Genomic DNA, 22,227 nt, shown 5'->3' with positions numbered 1-22,227 from the left:
TCCCCACTTAACCAATGTTACCTTCTGTGGTCAAAAAAAATTCCCTTGTTGGTATGATACAGACACCACTTTTGGGAGTGCCATCTACCTGAAGGAAAGTATTGTGCTTGATAGCAAAATGCAAGCCCTGGGGCAAATACATTTTGTTAGTGTCTGCATTTTTGTCTCCTTTGTCTTCATGCAAGATTAATGACATAATCTATCTTTTTTTAATGGTACAGCCGGAAAACATGACAAGTTTATGAGTGGTGCTGATATCAGTAGTTTATTGTATGTTAAGTTCAACACATTCAAAATGGAAAACTTAAAAAAAGAAGAAAATCTCCACCTGCAACAGTCCTCCCCCCCCCCCCCCCCCCCCCAACTAGAAACAAGTAGACGGTAAACACAGTAAATGGAGATAGCAACGAACTGTTTACAAACACCCGGTAAAGCCGAGATGGTTCATTCTATTTCCACTGGAGGGGAAAATAATATGGGACTGGAATGATACACAATGCGGATCCACTCTACTGCATATTCAACCACGGGAAAAAAAAGGTTTACAGCCGTTTCCTCAAGGGACCTTTTTCATGTTTGGTTGGTGTGGATCACTGTAAAATCTCAGTGAAAAACTAAAACTAAATATCTATATACTCACATTGGTTTTTAATGCCACTAAGATGTACACTATAGCCAGAAAGCATGATGGCACTTCTTCACTATATTCCTTTTAGCTGGCCACTTTTGCAAAGGTGACGGTGGTGATGGTGCAGTCATCTGACAAATTATTTTACAATTTTATTTTATTGAGGGAGGGGTCTGGATATTATAGGCACTGGTGAGACACCGTTTTAAGGGGAAAAGTGGTATTGCAGTCATAACACTATGCCAAAGGCAGGGGGCACCAAACACTAGCTTCTCCATTCGGATAGGATTTTACACATGAAAACATTTGTTTTACCTCAACTGAGTAAGACAGAGCAGCCAAATCTTTACCTTATGATGAATTGCACCATGTTTGTAAATTGATTTACAATACAGTATTTATTTACGGGGAACGGTCAAGATAAAAGCTACCTTTATCCATTTGTCTGAAGATACAGTTGGACAGGTTGGGTGTCTGAAACCACTGCAGATTGTCCCAGAAATGTTGGAAATGGTTTAATACTCCCATACAAGGAAGACCTAATTCGTTTTTGTCAATAAACCAGCTACATTAGATATGCCTTCCTCTTTCAGTGCAAGAGAACCAAATAAAACAACCTTCACTCCCTAAAATGTGGTTAAGAGAAAAAACAAAACTAATTTTAGGTTATTAGAAGAGGATTATCCAACTAGTTATAGCGTTCATAGTAAGACTTGCCTTGAGGAGAAAAAGCTAATTGATATCTAGGACGATGAATAATCAGCATGTGAAAATACAAATGGATAGAAAAGTTAAGTCATGTCAGGCTGAAGATAAAGCCAACCCACAGACATCAATACAAAACTTCTGCAGAGAAAACATGACAGTCTGACATTTGAGTCCAGCGATTAACCCATGTGCTAACTTGACTAAAGACTGAAAGTAATGGCTTATACAGGTGTCTAGATCCATGTCTGAATTACAAAATGCAATAGATGTGTGCCGTTACATTGTCCACAATTTACTTTTCATCAAGAACCAAGTCTTAAACTGAACCCCACATTTGCCTGGGAAGCCATTATTTTGACAACCCCAAAGACTTCTTTATTTTCAGACAGTCATGGTTTTTAAATTAACCCTTCCCCCAGAGCAGTTCCTCAAAACACACCAAGAACTATATGAGGCACCCATTGTCTACAAAAACCCAGACAGAGCAGACACTACAATATAAACAAATGTACAAAACTCACAGCAGATTATCTTAGGTAGTAGGTAGAACAGTAACGAAAGGGACGAAATGTGCATCAGAAACAAACAAAAAGCAAAACACTTTAATCTTGTGAATACTGCAAGTTTCTCTGCTCCTAGTATAGACAAATTTCAAAATGAGCAGCCCCATTTAAGAGGCAAAAAGCAAAGCCCCAAACCTCAACCGTTTACAGCTAAGACTGGAGAAAGATGAAATAGAAGGCACCATCATGCTTTTTTTTAAATCAAGTTGGAGGCGGAAAAATATATAAATTGTACACAGAAAACAGAACATACAGTAAACTATGATTTTTGCTGTACATTTATTATGTTACTTCGCTTTTTAAGACAGGGAAGGGGAGGGGTGGGAGGGGGGGTATGTTGCCGGCCCCCCGTTTTACGGTCTAGCTGGTAGGAAAAGCATGAAGAAAAAAAAACACCAACTTTGAATCGACAGAAGAAAAACGGAGTGAGCCACCATCACTGCCACCACTCTCCTATTGGTCAGCTTGGTTTCTGGATGATCCTTTTTATTTCCCCACAATTCGTTTGGTGAAGAGTCCAGGATTCTGAGATTTTATTTTATTTTATTTGATAAAAGGAGGAAAGAAAAATATATATAATCTGTTGAGATTTGCTTGTCTTGTTGTTTATCCAGCAATAATTGAAAGCATAGTTTTGGGTCAAAAAGTTGTGGAAACAGTACATTGGTCACAGCAGACAGGCTCTGCGCGAGCCAGCATGGGAGGCCTGCCCCATTTTACGTCGTATCGCTTTGAGACAACAAAACAAAAAGCAAAACAGTAAGGGTCGTCTCTCCAGCTGCGTTCCGAGCATGGATGTCAATGTAATACGACAGAAAGTACCCATTAGTGCATATTGATGAGTGCATTATGCAATTTTCTTTGAAGCAGTGTTCTTTCAAAAAGGAAACACAAAAAATAAAATAAAAAAGGCAAGCTTTTCCCCTCTGTCTCAAAACTGCACGAAAGTTGCACCGCGACCTCTTTTTTCCCCAACAGTAACGGGCAGAGAACTACCATAGAAAATGTGCAATAGAGGGACTTCGTGAAGTAGCGCACCCCTGTTAAGTCAAGGCAATATAATCTCTTCCAAATGCTGGGCTGTGTTGTTGTAGGTACAAGTCTTATCAGTCCCCTCCTAGTGTGGCAGAATACTCATGGTTGGTTTGCCTTTTTTCTCCTTCCTTTTCCACAAGTTTACAAATTAAATGTTTGTGACTTCTTGAGATACTGGAAAAAGGATGCTCAGCTCACAGCTAGTAAGCAAAACATGTAATTTTTGTTGTTTGCTTATTTAGTTTTTTGTCCGTTTCACATCAAAGAAATGGTTGACAGGCTGTGTCACATTCCAAAGCCAAAAGAGAAAAATAAAAACCACAAAACAAACAAATAAACAAAACAAATATATACGTTTATACATGTAGACTTTGTTTCGTTAACGAGAGCGGTCGAAGATGATGGAGAAGAGCATGGTGGTACTTCTTCCAAAAATGCTGCTGGCTCTTTCCTCAGCGGCGCTGGGTAGCAAAGCGGCCCTCTCCTCCCTGACCACCGGCCCCCCTCCCAGAACCCATACCGGAAGGCTTGGGAGCCATGCCTCCCCGCATGGGTGGGCCCCTGCCGTCACGGTCGCGCATCATTCCACTTCCTCCTACAATGCCACGCGGGCCACCGGGACCTCGGTCGCTGCGCCTCATATCTCGACGGTCATCCCCTCCACGAGTCTCTCGCTCACGCACTGCCCTCGTCTTCTTCTCTTCCACATTTAGACGCACCTCACCACGGAACATGATGGGCTGCAGGAGGAGTGGGGTATATGGGATGAGGTTACCAACAGGGTAAAGAAAGCAGGTGAGAAATACAAGAGTACCCACAACCCCAATCGGTTTCACCATCCACCTCAATCACCGGTTTGCACACAGGATATTTTGTTGTTAAGAGTTTGATTTGCACTTTTATTTCTTTATACAGATTATTCTTGTATTTTTTATTGTCAGAGACCTTTACTAATTTATTTACTACTGGAGGGGGGAGTTTTTTTGGCTTTACTCAGATCAGTCTCTGAACAGCTTATCTCAATGAGGAAGTAAAATTAAAAGTGGTGTAAATTTTTTGCAATGTGTGCCACCAAACCGTCACCAAGTGATCATATTGAGTGGATAATGAAACGTCAGTGTACTTGCCCCCTCTACCTTGGCGCCCAGGATTCTCTGGACAGGGTCAGAATCATCAAAGACCACAAAGCCAAAGTTGGGTAGCTTTCCTCCCACACCCTTGGTGTTGATCCTCAGCTCCACAACATTTCCATAGGCTGGAAGACAAATTAGATATGAACAATAACATCCTCCAAATTACAGCCAAATGTGTGTAATGTAAACATGTCTGAGGGTTCACACTTCACACTCACCAATCTACCGTGAAGAAATTAAGTAATGGGTCTATGTGGACTTGATTTTTTATATTTATTTCAAATTATCAAACTAATCAATATGAAGAGAAGACGGAAGTGGAAGGAGGGACACCTGCACACTGCCACTTGCTGGTTCAAGTGCACTTATTAGTAAAGCATAGTTATATGCTCTATGCTTTATTAGTAAATCATAGTTATATGCTCTATGCTTTATTAGTAAATCATAGTTATAGGCTCTATGCTTTATTAGTAAAGCATAGTTATATGCTCTATGCTTTATTAGTAAAGCATAGTTATATGCTCTATGCTTTACTAATAAATGCTCTTGAACCAGCAATTGGCAATGTGCGGGTCAATGAAATTGATTATGAAAATGTATCTATTAAACTGCTGCACCCTTAGCGTGGGGAGGGAAATAGGGGACACTACTAAAATGTACAACGTAAATGTATGTTTTTGGATTCTTTTTTAAAGAATAGTGACAGGAAAAAGCCAGAGGTAACCACTGATTTCTTCCTTAGGCCTGAGAAGGTGGACGTACTCATGAAAAAGTCTTTGAGCTCGCTCTCGTCTATGTCGTGTGGGAGGTTGCCAACAAATAGCTGGTGGCTGTCAGGGTACCGGATGATCCGTCTGCTGTCCATCTCACTGGGTTCTGCATCTCCTCTGCCTGCATGGACACACAACAACCACAACTCATCACATCACTGTCCATCTCACTGGGTTCTGCATCTCCTCTGCCTGCATGGACACAACAACCACAACTCATCACATCACTGTCCATCTCACTGGGTTCTGCATCTCCTCTGCCTGCATGGACACACAACCACAACTCATCACACATCTCACTGGGTTCTGCATCTCCTCTGCCTGCATGGACACACAACAACCACAATCACCCATTCAGATTGCATAACAGGGTTATGGGTAAAATTATAAACCTTATAAATTAGCATCAATACCATCGTCACAAAAAGGCGAGGTAAATGTAATTTCCCAATCTTTCGTAAATAGTGTTTGTATGCGTTTGCATTTGTTGATGCCATGTATTATTGCGTTTTTTTGTCTGCTATGTTAGAAATGGGACCCAAAGTGACGAAGAGTCGGCGAAAGGGGAAGAAATCTCGGCAAAGATGAAGAAGAGTCGGCGACCCGAGTTCTCCAGTATTCATGCATCCCTGTTTGGCATTCAGCATCAAGGGTTGGATTACATTTCTGACTACTTACGTATTCAGTCAATAAAAAACAAGCATACTCCTGTTTTATTCTTTTTTTTTCTCCTGTTGATGTTTTTATTTTATTGTTTGCTTTGTGCCTTTTAGGTCTTGCATATTCTAAAATAAAAAATAAAAAAAAACAAGCACTCTTTAAAGACAATGGGCCTCATTCACAAAGCTTTAGTGAATGTTTCTCATTACAGACCGAAGTGTGATTCATGATAGGCTGTGTAAAGCCTTAATTTGTCCTGAACAGAGGTATTATCACTGTCAGATAATGAATTCCACATGCGCATAAATCAAACGCACGGTCATCTGTAGATGATTAGCATTGTTCCAAGCCCCATTCTAGGAACATCCAACGTGCAAGTTCACTTGTCACAATTAACTGATTTGCTTTGCGTTGCAACGCCTTGACGCCTTAGATCAGGGATATTCAATTGGCGGCCCGCGGGCCACATGTGGCCCGCGGAGCGCCTCCTTGTGGCCCCTGGAAGAATTTTGAAAAAAAAAAAAAAAAAACCTTGTTTTTTTTCTTTTTTTTTGAGAATAATAATAGGGCTAATAAAAGTTACAGGTATGGTGTGTGCGATATTAATTGTGAGATTACCATAATGACGGTAATCATTAAAGGACCACTTTTCAACCTATCTTCATATAATAGGTCCTCACTAATAATCATGATAAAATGACACATTTTTTTCTACTCTGTCTGTGTCACATAGGAGGGCTGTGGGCAGTTCAGAAACCCACCCAACAGTGACATCAATGGAGAATCCAAGCTAATAGAAACTGCAGGCTTTCTAGTCCTGAAAAGTTGCGAAAATGGAAGCCATCATTCTCACAATAATAAACCCTGTTAGGGTCCATTTGGTTCCATTTGTACACTCTCAGAGTTACAGACCCATAAGGGTCCATTTGATTCCAAACCATTTCCCTGGGGACCCCCTGGAACTGCCTCAAGGACCCTGGGGGTCCCCGGACCCCACTTTGGAATCACTGCTCTATGTAATGTTTGTGTGTGTGTGTGTGTGTCCGTCCAGCTGATGGTCGTTAATGTCAAAGCAATGCTGTTTATGCACTGTCAAATAGGTCTAGGCCTACATCTATTCTAAGGTGGCATATACCTGTATAGGCATATTACCCTGCTCATTACTGTTCGGAAATATACATAAATCTTCGTGTTTGAGCACAAAAAGCATTTTGAGAACCCACAAATTTCCGCGCTTCGCGCGCACACTGTGCGGCCCCCCACACACAATCATTCTACAGTTGTGGCCCCCGGCCTAATCTAATTGAATACCCCTGCCTTAGATTGTGTGTGAATGAGGCCCATTGGGTATAAAATGTTACTTCTGTACTTTTCACTGCAATAAACAATCACTACTTCTAATACCTTAGCACCAAAACAATTACCGATTGTGAACTCAATTGCACTATACAACCAACTGTCTTGCTACAGCTCAGCTCCTGGAATTTAAGTGAATGAAATTACCTTTGTTAACAAAGCTGAAGTGGGGTTTTCCTGTTTGTGACTCTGAGGATGGAACACCATCTGACAGTGACAAGAAACACAGTCAGTGTCAATATGGAACAACTTGGAAGGTTTCAACACAGACAAAAAAAAAAGAACAAGATTAATGTGAAATAAATCTGTTAACAAACATCGATCATTTAAATCTGTAAATGCAAGGCAAATCACATACGTGACAAAAGATCCAGGATTATTAAGCAAAAAGCTGTATCAATCCCATCTATCCTACACCAGTTCTGATACAAATGGTCTGCAAGTGTTTGTATTACTATAAGCATGTCTGGTATTTTACTATATGTAAAGAAGGAAAAAGATATGCACATCCCAGTTTTTAAATACGGCGCTGGGCCCAAAAAATGATTAATGAAGAAAAAAATGAAATGTCCGCACACAATATAATTCTGCTCCCCGTCCTCTTTATTTCAACCTAATGAAACCACGTTTCGCCCCTCCAGGCTTTCTCAAGTTCTTGAGAAAGTCATCTTATATTCGGCACAATACGGTATTTCATAGATTAGTAGATCAGATTGGCGCAGAACAGGACAGGACACTGAGGATTGGTTTCTACCTGGCCTGGGTCCCCGTGGTGCAAAGGCAGGTCTGTCACGTGTGCGCTGGTCCCGTGGTCCTCGTAGGGGTGCTGTCTGGGCCTCAGGCTTCGCCTCCACTCTGGGCTGTTATGGGTCACAGTGAAGGAGGAAGAGATTTGTTTATTTGCACAATGGCAAAACAAAGAAGCAGTGTGATAAAAAAAAAAAGACAAATGAAAAAGATAAGAAATGTAGTAATTTGGGCAATAACAGTTGCCCAATTATTTTGCTGCTGCCTGTGGTCTCTTCTTATATTTTGGTACACTAAGAAATTTATTTTAGTAGTTTTCTATTTTTCAACAGGAACAAAATGTTTTAGTCATAATGACCCAATTGTTTGTCAAAATAATTTTATCCAGAGAAAATTAGCAGCCAATAATACTTATTATTGCATTATTGATTTATTTGTGACAAATTACCTGTGAGCTTGGAGCTTTGACAACATGGGGGGAGATTCCAGAGGAAGGTACTGTTCCACTGGGAGGAAGATTCTTACTGGTAACCGATGCCCAGGAGAAGGTCTGACAGGTGATAGAAGAAAACGATCATTAGAATTAATCAGAAAAGAAAAAGGTGCACACGTTAGGTTTTCAAGACTCACTACACACCTGAATTTAGAGAAAAATCCTGTGTTTTCTAATTTGAACACAAATCTAATTGTTTGCTATTAACCAATGTCTAATATAAGTCTATGTACTGTTTACAGTGTTTCCTACAGGAATGTAAACTAGCTGTGGTGATGGCGGTAGCCACCATGTGAGCTGAGCCAACACAAATGAAAGCAAACTACAACAAATGTTTTATTTAAGTACTATAATAAAGCCTTTTTTTTTTGCGGCTGACACCTTTTTTTTAAGGGACAGGCAGTAGGCTGACAGGAAACTGGAGAGAGATGGGGGAAGACATGCAGTAAAGGCCGTGTCGGGCTCAGGAGTCGAACCCGCGGCACACTGCGACTGGATTACCAGTCGGGTGCCCAGACGGTTACACCACCGAATGGGCGAATCACACATGATTAATGTGACTATATGTGATCCAATTCAGATTACTGGTGTGATTTGTCAAGAGCTACCATAGATTTCAAAGTCTCAGTTCATTCATATCTGACCGACTTTGCAATGCTGCTGTTCCTTTCCTCTGCTGTCAAACTTTCAACTGTTGATTCTCTTGCCTGCTTATAAACCTACTTATATTCAAACTAACTTCCGTTTGTTTTCAGATCAGTTTTCTAGATCAGGACAGGATTCCTGGACTGCAGTGCAGGTTATCACATTATTATTATTGATCTATGCCTAGCTGCCACCTCTGGTACTCCTTTCCCCTGCTTATTATCCTTTCCAATAATGAGGACAATGAGAATACATCTCTCCTGGAGTAGAGAGATGGAAGTGACAACAGTATGAAGTGTGTCAGTTGGATGAAGGTGGGATAAGAGGACCCCCAGGGCTCCTTGCAGGAGTTCCAGGGAGTCTGCAGCCAAATTAGTACCGGTAATCAAAATCAGTTTAACCACTTTAACCCCATGTACCATGGCTATTTGAACATAGCCGATCTACAAGCTCACAATGTGATTTGCCTGAGCTTGTAGACCTGCTATTTTTCAAATATTGCAAAGAAAATATGGCAAAAAATGTTTTTGTTGTACATCAATTTGGGGGTGCTTGACATGAAAATGTTTGAGAATCAGTATATATGCCACTCATGTGACAACCAGGTATAGTCTGGTAACCACCGGAGAGACGGGTGACAGCCGGAATGTAGACGGCACACGGTTGAGCATTATGGGTTAGCGTCCCAGCCTGTGTCCTCCATGAGGAGGAAGCCCAACAACCCTCGTGAGGCCTTTAGGAGGGCCATGCAAGCAGCAAGCGGAGCCGCAGCACCATTGCCCTGCGGAACCATTGCCCACCACTCCTGAATGAAGTGTCTGGAGTACCAACGGATTGTGTGGCCCTGGTTCTCATTTATCAATGCAACATGGAAACCAGCATGACTACATGAACCGTCACACGACAGGGCTCGCGTGTGATTTACACATCAGTCACATGACATCCTGCCAATCACAGCATAAGAATGGTTGGACATTGATGAATATGGTTATGTTATATACTAGAGAGGCAGCAGCCAAGGGGGGCCTCTGAAATTATGCCAATGTGTGACGTTGCCCTATCAATAATGTCTGTCGTTAGTCGTCACAGACAATTTGCATACAGACGGCACACAAACCAATCATCTGTGTCCTCCTCACACAGACCTATTTGCATACTGATAGCAGCACACGAACCAATCATCTGGGCACTGTTGGCTATTGCCACCATAGACTCTCGTTCTACTTCGCTTGGAGAACAAGACCACTACGCCCCCGTACCCAAAACAGCTAGCGAAAATCAGCTAAAGCTAATGTCTTTAGAAGCATTAATATTTTAACTGTGCGGTAACCAGGATTTAGAATTCATTGCTCAAAGGTGTTTCAGGTCTAAATGGGTTAAAATGAAAATTTGAGAACCATTTGCATAAATCGCACACAGAAACACACCCATACCGGAAACAGACGCAGCGAAAGAAAATTAACCAAAATAGGACCAGAGTCACAATATATCGCATGTCCAATGGAACAAACTAAAATGGGTCATTGGAGTCCGAAGAATTTCTGTGACAAAAACAAATGGTCATTAATATGACAATCAAGTGTTTTTTTCCCCCTCAATGTATTTATTTCACATCCGTTCAAATCGCAAAGAACCATCCTTTTTGAGGGGTGCAACCACTCCTATACGGAGCTTTGCGTGTGTCTGGGTCTCTGGCTGGTTGGAAAATAGTGTCACTGTTGTGTAGACACACACACACACACACACACACACACACACACACATTAACTGTACAGTATAGGATGATGATTTTGGTTGTGACAGTACAGTACAGGGACCCCTTGGGGACCCCCACACGGTAACTATAATTTCTCAAACGTTTTCGGACATGGGGCGGCTCGCTGGAAACGGTCCGGCTCCCTGGGCCCGTTCCTGGGGGTCTGGATGTTCCAGGGACCCCCCGGGGACGCCCACACGGTAACAGTCATTTCTCAACCGTTTTCAGACATGGGGCGGCTCGCTGGAACCGGCCCGGCTCCCTGAGCCCATTCCTGTGGGTCTGGAAGTTCCGCACCACTCAGATCACACTGGTGCGATTTAATTTTTGAGTGATGCAACCACTCCCTTACGGTGCTGTGTGTGGGTGTAACTCTGTGTGGGGGATTCCGAGGGGGGGGGTTGCACCACTCAAAAAAGAGAATAATAGTGACAAGACAAACGAGTACGCCACAGTCTTGAATGAAGTTAATTTGTGTAGCCAATATCGGCTAGGTGAATTAGTGCTCGTTAGCTGGAAATGTAGAGAGAGAAAAAAAAAGCGTTGGATAGGCAACATCACCATAGTGAATTAGCAGCATGGAAATTTAGACAGAAATCACTGAATCTGAACTCTTCTTTCCCCAATACTGCTTGCTGCCGTTTTCACCAGGAGCTTTGGTGGAGACAAGCACTAAGCCGTATTCCCTCATCGAGACAGCAATGAGACATCCGAGTTGCGAACTCCCTTCCCCCGTCTTGGGTGTTGCCATCCGCATGGGAGGCCAAGGGGAGTCCCGAGGTAAAAGGGCAACTCATGCACAGTAGTACCTGTCGCTGCGAGTACCAACCTTTGGCCTAGGGAGGTGTGTATATGGCCAAAATGCCTCCTCCTAGACCAAACAGTAGGGGCCATATAAATGTAAAGACCAGCCTTTTCAGGTAAATGGTGCCATATACATATATACACAGTACACTAGGGCATTAACCAAACGTGATTTTTGATAGTCGACACGAATACCATAAAAATCAGTTAATAGTCGATTATTCGGCGGTAAAATATCATAATTTCTTTCCATACAATCACGGTTTAAAACACCGTGTTCTGAAACGAACATGGAGTGAAGGGTTAACACAGCTGAGCCATGCAGGCTGGCTACACTGCCTCACTGATGGACGCCTTGTGAGCTTGTAGATCTGCTATTTTCGTAGTGCAAGACCTTTCTACGGAGCAGCATAGCGTACGTTACTTGGAAATTGAGTTATACAGGCACGGAGGAGAGGACAGCGCTGGTTGAAAAACGATGGGATGTTATTCATTCAATTCATACAAGCCTAAATGTTCACAACAAGTTAGAACCACAGTTCCTTTGGTCTTTATAATGGTTATGATTATAGCTCTGGTCCATATAGCCTTAGAAGGAGCTAGGTTATTATTACATGCTAGGCTTGCTAGCTAGCAGGCTACAGTGATCACTTCACTCCGTTGCGACCATTATAACTCTATGATTGCGACATAGGCACCGTTTGTTTTTAATAATGCCGCACGCCTGCACCTTTGTTAAGCATAAAGAAAGATAAATAAGAAAAATAAGCATGACATCATGGGCGGCAAGAGCTACTGTAGTGGGACTGTCACCAAACTGTGGATAATATTGGGCAGAGTGAGGAGGGACTGTGTCTTGAATGCTGCCACTGCAGCCCACACGAGTGGCGGTGAATCCACGTACAGTAAGCTTGTATATGATCAATCAGCCAGGATGAATGGATTAGTACGTAGGTTGGAGAACTACCAACAAAGCAAAAGAGCTCACAGCTGCATGTCTGCTGTAGAAAAGCAACAAAAATATATATATATTAAAATCACACCCATGTGAAGTAAGTGGTGCAACTCCGTGTGGGGGTCCCCAGGGGCGGGGTTCCAGACCCACAGGAACGCACCCAGGGTGCCGGCCCGATTCCGGCGAGCCGCCCGCGTCCGAAACAGTTGAGAAATGACAAAGTTACCGTGTGAGGGTCCCTCTACTGTACTGTACTGGCACACCCGAAATCACCATATATACAGTTAATATGTGCGTTTGTGTGTTAGGTTGCACACAGGTGGTGAAAAACAACCATGCTGTTTTCGTGCTCAGACGCACCCACACTTAAGGAAGTGGTTGCACCACTTAAAAATAATATTAGCGAATACTCGATTTACAGTGTCGACAACCGTTTTGCTAGTCGACTAATCGATTTTTATGTTAATTTAAATGCCCTAATACACACACACTATATACGCACACACACACACACACACAAGCAATTAGGGGTTCAGCATCTTGCTCAAGGACATTTCGACACCAACTCTGGGGGATCCAGGGTTCAACATGGTAACATCACGGTTCCCATCCAGCTGCCCCAGGTTGGTGACGTGTAACTGAACATTCTAATGTTGCGTTTAAAAAGGTTTTTTTTGCTTTTATAATTTATATAATGTTTTTACTTTATAACAAAAGAAATGTATATAATATATTACGAAAATATATCACTTGCACCACCTTTAACCAATCGAGACAAGAGAATACACAGAGGACCACAATGGAAACAAGCACCTATGGCTTTTTGTGTTCTCCTTTTATCATTATAAACCGTACATCTGTACAAAGTATTCAATCAATTAAAATTAAAATACATTGTTCTCACCTTGGGGGGCTCCTGAGTGTTGGGAGGAGACTCAACGGGAACAGGGGATGGGGCTTTCTCTTCCATCTCCTCCAGAACTTTGTCATCTACCTCCGACTTTATTTCTTCTACCTTGGGTTCTGGTTCAGGCTCTGGCTCGGGTTCTGGAGTCGGCTCTTCCATGGGCTCCTCAACTCCATTGCTGCAAAGGTACCAATCAATAGGTTTTTTCTCCAACACATCACATTAAAATGGAATTCACATAAACTGATGATCTTATCTAGAGTGACATACAGTACATACAGTCAAGTAAGTAGGTAGGAGTGCAATGTCAAGCTGAAGGACACTTGGACAGGCTATGGATTGAGCGTCTACAGACTTACTGTAGCACACAAATAACGAAATCTCAAAAAAAATACTGTAGACTGCAGAGCACTAGGCTATTGTGTATCCTGTGTGTGGAAATATGGCATTTCTTATCAGGATATACAATAACTTGGTTTACCACTCAATTGTCTTACAGTGTGTCTTTTTAGGTATGAAATCATCGTTTCATGTCATTTACAGAATTGAGTGCGCTTAGATTAGATGATGGGGTGCTTCCAAGCATACTGTAGATACAGTGAAAGGATAAATTACAGTTATAGATCTGTGAACATACGTGACAGGGTGTGGTTCGTAGTAGGTGGTACTGTTAGGGCTTTCCTGAAGGGGTTCAGGTGATGGCTGCCTCTCCTCCTGCTCCTCCTCAACCTCCTCCTCAGATTCTAAGAAGGGAAACAACGGGGATAAAGGGATTCACGCACTGTGGTTTTTGTTTTTGGTATTATCTTTTCTTATCTTTATCTTATCTCTTTATGACAATTTATACCAAGTTGCATTGACGTTTAACACTGTAAACTGTAAAATGTATGTAAAAGTTTTGCTCCATTACCCTCATCAAGCTCAGCTTCAGAATCACCAAAAACCTCATCCTCGTAGCGGAAGATATCATTGTGGACATAGAACTTGTTTGCCACAGAACCCTGCGGAAAACATGGGAGAAAAACAATCACCAAAACAGAATAAGTTGCATTTCTCACAAATGATTCTGCTACTTTTTCCACATGTTGGGAAATGTTGCCGATAGCTTTTGGCATGTTTGTTCATTAAGGCCCAAGTTTTATAGGATAGCATTAAACTAAATCATTTCAATGTAACTTTTGAAATACAACAGCGATATAACATGCAACAAATGAATCCCCATCCACAGATTTGAAGGTATGGTACGATACCCATGACAGAAATGTGGACTTCATAGAATACAGCCCTAGAAAGGCACTCAATGCACAGTTGCTACTCAGTAGCTAAAGAAGAATGTTATAAACTCACCACAAAAGGTTCGGAAACTTAACTTTGGTCCATAATACCAATTGGTATTGTATGTTATAAGGATCGGGTGTTTGTGGAATGAGCAACACAGCTAAACGTGTGGCCAGCGCCTCCAGAGAATTTGCCAAAACTGCAAGTGGTTGGTATTCACTATTGCTTTGAGTTGCTTAGTGCAGAGGTACCCATTAACCACTGGTACATGTACCTGTGCTGGTCCACAGGAAGGGAATCCCAAGTTTTCCAGACCGTGAATCTATAACCGTGCGTTCACCAGGATCAATGACATGGTAAATGACAATGATAGAACACTATGTTGTGATATAATATAGCAGCAGGCAGGTTACTTGAGGTCAGTCAACCGTCTTACGGGTCCACGATGATACAAGACTTGCCGACTTGCCCGCCCTCCCCCCCCCCCCCAGCCAGGCCGGTCCGTGAACATCTTATGAACAGACTACAGTCAGCCGGTCCGTGGTAATAGAAAGATTGGGAACCCCTGGCTTAGTAGAGTGGATCATTGCACTCTCACACAGTAATAAGGAAAGAAAACGCAAAAACACATATTTGCCATTTTTACAGTGTTAGGGAAGACGGCAACTCAGTAGTGTCTGCAAAATCCATACTCGGCCACAAAAGCTTGGTATGGTAGGGGCAGTATCTCTCTCAGACAAGACAGAATTTGTCATCATTAAAGGCAATCTCAATGCAGTGAGATATTGGGATGAGATTCCAATCTGGGATTCAACGCCATCCTCCAGGATGACAACGCTCACCCCCAAAGAGCCAGGATCTTTACAGAGTACCTCCAGAATTTGGGAGTGGAGAGGATGGAAAGGCCTGCCGTGAGTCCAGACCTCAACCCAATTGAACACTTGTGGGATCAGCTTGGGCGTGCTGTACGTGCTTGAGTGACCAAGAGAACCACGTCGGCTGACTTGCAACAAAAATTGGTTGAGGAATGGGATGCCATCCCATAGCAAAATGTGGCTAGGTTGGTGACCAGATGAGGAGGTGCCAATAGCCGGGGAGCCACAGGCCCAAAAGCTCAATGGTTAAGGATTAACATGTGATGTCATACTTTTTAGTTGCGTTTGTTCTATTCACTTGGCCATTAAGGTCCACAGACTGAGAAGTCTGCTCTGCTGGAAACATCGAAGGAAAGAAACCCACCAAATTTCATCATACTTTAAGTAGCATGTGACATGTCAATGATTCTGAATCCATTCCAAGCATTAGTTTTGCACGAAAAACACTCCTAGGCGGAAGTGGAAATTCCGGCAGAGCAGACCCCTCATTCTGTGGACCTTAATGACTAAATTAATAGAAAAGAAATACAAACAAAACGTTGACATCACAGGTCCTCTCACATTTTTGGTGCTGGCCCCCCCAGCTGTTGCGGCCGTGCATGGATTTTTGACACACTACAGAGTGCCCTAACGCCGAGTGTAAAATGAAGGCATGGACTCCCATTCACGGGTTAATTGATAAGACCTCTTTCCCTCCCAAACACGAGTTATGTTTTCATTGTTATTGTATTGTAATTGATAACTTTTAATGATCTTACATTTTAGATTTTTTTTTGTAATAGTACAACATAATTTTTTTAGACTTTAGTCGTCACTGTGCAATACTTTTATGCTGCACACATGCCTAAAATTGCTGATATTTGCGTCGCCCTTGTTGAAAACAATGCATTTTAAACTCCAGCTCGTCACACTCCAAGGCTGCATGAACAGACTAGTGCTCGAGTGATGTTTTCTGACCCCTCAATGGCGCAACTCTCTCAGCTATAAGGCTTTGGGATACGTCACACGTTTGGATCATGTGGCCGGAAAAAACTAAAATCACTGAGCCTGGCTTCTGGGTAATTGAGGCGCAATGCCAAGTCTATGCTATAAAATACAATACCAATTGGTATTATTCAAGTTGAGAAATAATGGACCAAAGTTAGGTTTCAGAACTTTTTGTGCAGTTTAGATGTACTGGGCATAAACGTGTGTAGCCCCTCCTTTAATATGAAAAACAAAACATCATCCTTTTCTTGCATATTTTGCCTTCAAGCATTTCTGATTTATTTAAAGTCAACTCGATGTGGTTGGCTTGAAAGATGCCCTCACCTCTGGAGCGAGGACAAAGGTCTGCATGAATTTCCTCATGGGCTGGCCGTTATTGGATAGCTCTCCGAGGACTTGAACCACCACTCCATCGCTCAGCGTGGCATGGGCGTCCACATGCCTGATCTTAGTATGGCATTCGCTGAACTGCAAGGACATAACCTTCTTGTGGATTTCCTGAGATATATTTTGAGACAGAAGAGTGTGTGAGTGTGTGCACAAGAGACATCCGAATAATCAATTTCTTAATTTAGAAATTAAGTGTTTGCCAATACGAAAAAAAGAGAGGATCCAAGTCCATGGTGCCAAGTTCTGCCAACATGGAAGACAGGTGATACGGCTTGTGTGAGAGAATATTTATGACAGGGAGTAAAGCTAGTAGGCTGGACTTGGTACACTGATATTACTCTGGTATGCTGCTGTCCCCACAAGGTTCAGGCAAGCCTATTTGATGTCCCTTCAATTTCATGCTTTGTGTCCATCGTGACTCCCAATACGCTTTAATACGGTTTGTGCAAAGCAGTGGCACTGAAAAACACATGTTGAGCTGCTATCAGCTAGTGAAAAGAAGTCAAACAGCAATGAAACTGCAATTGAGAAAAATGAGATCTAGAAAAAATGTGCTATCTTCAATAGGGTTAATAACTCATCTATAAATACAAACAATAATAATGTTGGTGTGTAACCAATATCAGCTACTGTCCAACTTTCACTCTACAGGAGTTTCACTTTCACTTTACCAGGCATTCAATTATGGCAAGAGAGGTGTTTTTGCATCCCAGCAAGCACGGTCAGGACCTGTACGAATTAGTGACGTCTCTTTTGTGGCCAGATCAAGTCAAACCAAGACTGTCAGATCAGGCCCAGAATATCACCTGATTTCAACCACCATAAATTGTGCCCACTAAGATGGACGTCCCTGATTGAATCAGAAAGATCGAGGCATATCATAACTAGTCAGATCTGGCCCAGAATAAGCTATATTATTTCAACTGGTGAAGACGTACAGGTCCTGGAAATGACGTAAAGATCATCCACATATGGGCTGTGATCTGGCCTAGTCCTGAATGTCACCGGAGGTCGGAAGATGTCATCATAACTTAATTTGGCTTGCTGGGATAGTATGGCCATTCTTGACTAAATGAATCCTCAGTAAACGAAATCATAGGATTTTTTCTTTTACTAAATCAACATCATCTGTAAAATTGTGCTTGCCACATACATGCAGAGACCAGCCTTTTCAAGAGATGTGGTCATAATCACACACACACACACACACACACACACACACACACTTACCGCTTGCCCATATACTGCTTCTGCTAGCTTCCCATTAGGGTCAAGTCCCCCATGAACATAGGAAGAGCTCCGTCCATAGAACCTAGAACAAGACCAATGCCACAGATTTAGCACAACTGTAAGTTGGTTAATCATTTGGCCGTCATTGCACTACCAACATAGTAACTGTCATTTGAAACCTATATGTTCTCAGCAGTATCACCCAGTGTGACGTGAGGTCATGCTATTTTTGTATTTTTTATCATTTTGATGAGCTGTTGTCTAACACAATGATGATCTCACTAGGCAAACAAACTTTAACTATTAACATTTGTTAACTCTCAAGGTAAATCAAGTAGTGCAAGACAACTGAGGATGTGTCACTATGTTGCAAATTAAACTGCGTCATTTTAGCTTATTAGTAACATAGCTCAGACTCAAGAGATTGCAAAACGTCTCCGTCATAAATATAACAATTCAGAATGAGAATAAACAAGAACCAGTTGACATTCCACTTGACTTCAAGAAAGTACTGTGTTGGGTTTACCTGTGCAGAAAGTCTGGTGCCTTGTTTAAGAGTGTGTAATACTGCCTCACAAACTCCCGCCCTACAAGCAGGGGACTTGGCTTCTCCATCACCATTTCTTTGGTAAACAATATTAAGTGCTGAAACAGAACAATGACAATCACTCAGTAACGATGCCAAACAAATACAGCAATGCTTATTGCTTAGAAATCATCATGCCAACTCATCACAACATAACAAATGTGGCAAAAACTCCACAGTGTAGTGCAGTTATTTTGTTTTGGCCATTTCCAATAGAGGCTGGTATGGTACGCAACGTATGGAATGGTTGTACACTGTACAGGACCTGGTCCAGATAAGGGAAAAGCTCATCAGCTCATCCTCCATCTCAGCACATAAATGGGGTTCAATGTCAATTATTGTTCCAGTTATATTCCCGTGTCCCTTGTATACATTAGTATTAACTAACTACTCCAAACATTCCATGTAAGGTTACTTAGGGTAACTACGTTCTGTCATGTTACACACAATGTACAAGATTTGTGGCCAGTTATGCTGCTGGCAAATAACCACAGGATATTTATAAATAATTCATCCAAGTCACATTTGTTTTAAATGTACATTTACTGTTTTAACATCACACACGGAGCAGATGGCTAATCATTTTGCATAGATCATGGTTATGGATTTGCTTGCCTTTGTCCCTCATTTGGCCCACATCAATCAGTGTAAAGCAGTCAAGTGATTTTCCTCTAGCTAGCTAGCAAAGCACCCACCACTACTACTGCGCCATCATGTTTATCCATTGTGACAAGGAGGACAAGCATCTACTACTAAGCAAAGCATCGGTCAAGCAGTGCAACAAAATAACAGTAATTTAATATAACATGATTAACATCAACGTTACATTTTAAATAAAGTTGGACGCCCCTTTATATTTAGGGGGACTGCATCGTGATGGACATAACGTTGGGCCTCCCACGGTTTGGCTACTACATTGATAACCTCGCGTCACCAGGCTTTCCACCTCCTACATTGATGTTTTGATTGTTACAGGACGTTTTGCACATCATTTGACAAGGTTATAAATAAGGACGGTTATGAAATGTTTGGTCGGGAACGGACTTGACCCATTCATTATCGCGATATTATCACTAATTGACGGGATCGGTTGGTGATGATCGTTAAACATAAACGGTGAGCTATATAGAGTAGACGATCTACAAGCTCACAACGCGTCGCAGCTGTGGGCTTGTACATCGGCTGTTTTCGGTGCGCGACACCCGCGCGCAACCAAGTATAAAATCAGCGGTTAGCTTCGACGTTATTTTCAACTGGAAAAACACATTTCAGTTGAAAATGCGTCCATTGTTTTCGCTCGCGCGACGAAGCACACATTAATGCCAATGCAGCTAGATTAAAAGAGGCTAACTGGGTTAGCCGACCGGCTGCTATCCGCCTAGCTAGCGGCGGCACTGACAGACATTCAGTGAACTGAACACCGGTGACGGTGAGGAGGAAGCGCTGCTGACGGTTAGCTGTTGCTAACTTGTGGCGTCGTTGTTTTTCGGTCACACACGTTCAGCTCAGTTTGACGTTAGGTTAAAGCATAGACAAACACCGACGTTACTTATTTATGAACATGCGTGGACAAATGCCGCCACGGTCTTTTACATAGCCGAGAATATCGCATTCGAGTGCTATATTGTTTGCAGTCAAGTCACAAATCCTTGGCTTTCACTCTGATGATGTGATCCCGGTCAAACAATGCAGTGCATCTTATGCACCACGGAGGCCCAGGCGCTGTGTTTACCAACAACTAGCAACCATTTTATAATAATCTGACGAATGGCCGGTTATCGGTAAATTACACCGTAGACAGGACATGAGATTATTACACCTATAAAACCCTAACGCTAAACATCATTGAAACACTGATGCTAACCAGCTAACGTTAGCATGTGTGAAACAAAGGAACCCATTAAACGTTGCCGATCTGCTTGACACCAGTCATTAAACTGTAACAGCCAGTTTACTTGGTCAAGGTTATTAGTCAAACTAACTCCATAACAGATGTAGAAGTATAAGCCGCTGCTGTCTGTCTAACGAATCTCAGTCCAGATCAGACAAAGCACTGGCTAGCATGCTAAAGAAAAAAAACTAGCATAGCGTCAATTAGCTTGACGTCTCTAAGCTAACTAGCTAGTTGAGGTAGCCAACTTACCTTTTGAAAGACCTATCTAATTAGACGGAATACTTTAGAAAATAAATAACGAATTGAACAGGTCGTTTCTGAAATACAAAGTATTCCAGGTTATGAAATATGATATTTCCCACCGTCCACTGTCTTGAGACTTTATGATCTCTGGCTGTATCAGAAATTAAAGTGATGGCTTCAATTTATTGTTTTACCCCTGCAGTCTGGGGAAGGGAACCCCCGTCACCGCGGCTCAGCCAATGGAATGTTTACACTGGACACCATACACGATGACGTCGAAGAATTAAGTCTGATTTCCCGCCCGCCTCTAGCCTTCTAAAATACTGATTTTTATGACGTCATGGGCATGGCAGGAAGAATTATACCTTTTTATTATACACATACATAGATTTATGTATTAAGTTCTGACAAATACTATCTCTACGCATTTGGATACGTGATACATCTTAATATCTCACAATTCTGTGTAGACCATGTCAGTGGAATGAATTGTTGCTAGGACATTTTATTTCCTGTGTCAGCTACTGATATAAACAAACATTTGCAACAGAAGACATTCTTCTGGAATAGAAGCCATGGTTCTTGCATTAGTTAAAACAACAAAAAACTAAAAAACAACATTTGAACAAAAATGGGAGGACCAATGAAGATGAAAAGGGGTGAAGTGGTCCTTTAATCCTTAAAGGGGAATACCACTCATTTTCAACATTTTACTACATTGATATACCTTAGAGCTGTTGTGTGGAAATAATAAAGAAGTCCCCCCATTCTGTGTTTCCTAGAACTGGAGGTATGAAAATAATCATAAACATTGTGAATCACATCTTGATGACATCATCGTCGCGAGACATGGCCAAAGCATTTCTGGGGGTCCCCAGCCAAAAACGTTGAGATCCCCCGGGTTAGAGGACTAGGCTGATTAAATGGTATTATGGTTTATATTGCACCTTTATCTAAGGCACTTTACATTGTGCTTTATCACCCATTCACACACATATTATGCACAGATCGGTGGAGGAAACCATCCAAGGCACCAACCTGCTCATTTGGAGAAATGTAGGGGTTCAGCGTCTTGCTTAAGGACACTTCAACACTAACTCTGGGGGAGCCCGGGATCAAACTTGGACCTTCCGGTTCCACAAGTGGCCACTCTACCCGCCACGATCTTCAGCTTGAGATAGATTACCATGCTGGCCTCCCGGAGACTTCATAACAAAACCAGGGGAAAAGGATGAGTCACTTTTTGGAACTTGAATGATCCTTGCTGATTTGGCTGTCACAACGTTTTGGGAAAACCCTTGTCTCAAAGTTGCACCGTTTGCAATTAGCCAACTCACATTCACATCCTTCCCTGAAACAACCCTAGGTGGAATATAGCGTAGCTTTCCCTGTGCCAAGAGAGACTGGAGAGATGTGGAGTCTGCCACATGACCATTGTGAGTACGAGTACCACCGCCATTTGATGCTGCTTGTGTGCCCTCAGTGTTTACTCTCATGTCTGAAAACTTGACAGCGGAGTACATTATGCCCCCAGCTGTGTCATACAACACAGGAAAAACATAATATTGTGCACCAGCAGGCCAA

At 42.2% G+C, this 22,227-nt stretch overlaps 1 protein-coding gene across 2 annotated transcripts; it reads right to left on the bottom strand.

Moving 5' to 3' along the window:
* Positions 1–1,011: 1,011 nt before the first annotated feature.
* g3bp2a (G3BP stress granule assembly factor 2a) lies at positions 1,012–20,851 on the bottom strand. 2 transcript variants are annotated; one of them, XM_080760592.1, is made up of 13 exons: positions 20,650–20,851; positions 18,447–18,565; positions 17,921–18,002; positions 16,625–16,798; positions 14,071–14,161; positions 13,798–13,903; positions 13,158–13,338; positions 8,049–8,150; positions 7,608–7,713; positions 7,001–7,060; positions 4,830–4,958; positions 4,062–4,189; positions 1,012–3,674 (listed from the first exon to the last, which is right to left on the bottom strand). In XM_080760592.1, exons 2-13 carry the CDS (start codon positions 18,539–18,541, stop codon positions 3,387–3,389), a joined length of 1,542 nt encoding a protein of 513 aa, XP_080616718.1. In that variant the 5' UTR covers positions 18,542–18,565; positions 20,650–20,851; the 3' UTR covers positions 1,012–3,386. The 2 variants fall into 2 exon arrangements, with proteins under 2 accessions (XP_080616718.1, XP_080616719.1); XM_080760593.1 differs by having other exon boundaries at positions 4,071–4,189.
* Positions 20,852–22,227: the final 1,376 nt, after the last annotated feature.

This window comes from Protomyctophum bolini, assembly GCF_963924005.1.
Source record: "Protomyctophum bolini genome assembly, chromosome: 3".
Taxonomy (NCBI): Eukaryota; Metazoa; Chordata; class Actinopteri; order Myctophiformes; family Myctophidae; genus Protomyctophum; species Protomyctophum bolini.
The sequence above is the reverse complement of the archived record's forward strand: the minus strand, read 5'-3'. Positions and strand labels throughout refer to the sequence as shown.

What these genes read in the sequence shown, in the direction of transcription:
- g3bp2a (XM_080760592.1), bottom strand. Translation starts at nt 18,541, where the DNA reads ATGGTGATGGAGAAGCCAAGTCCCCTGCTTGTAGGGCGGGAGTTTGTG. An exon ending in TCAAAGCTCCAAGCTCACAG is followed by an intron (nt 7,714 to 8,048) that starts GTAATTTGTCAC and finishes GACCCATAACAG; the next exon opens with CCCAGAGTGGAGGCGAAGCC. An exon ending in TGGGCGCCAAGGTAGAGGGG is followed by an intron (nt 3,675 to 4,061) that starts GCAAGTACACTG and finishes CTCCTCCTGCAG; the next exon opens with CCCATCATGTTCCGTGGTGA.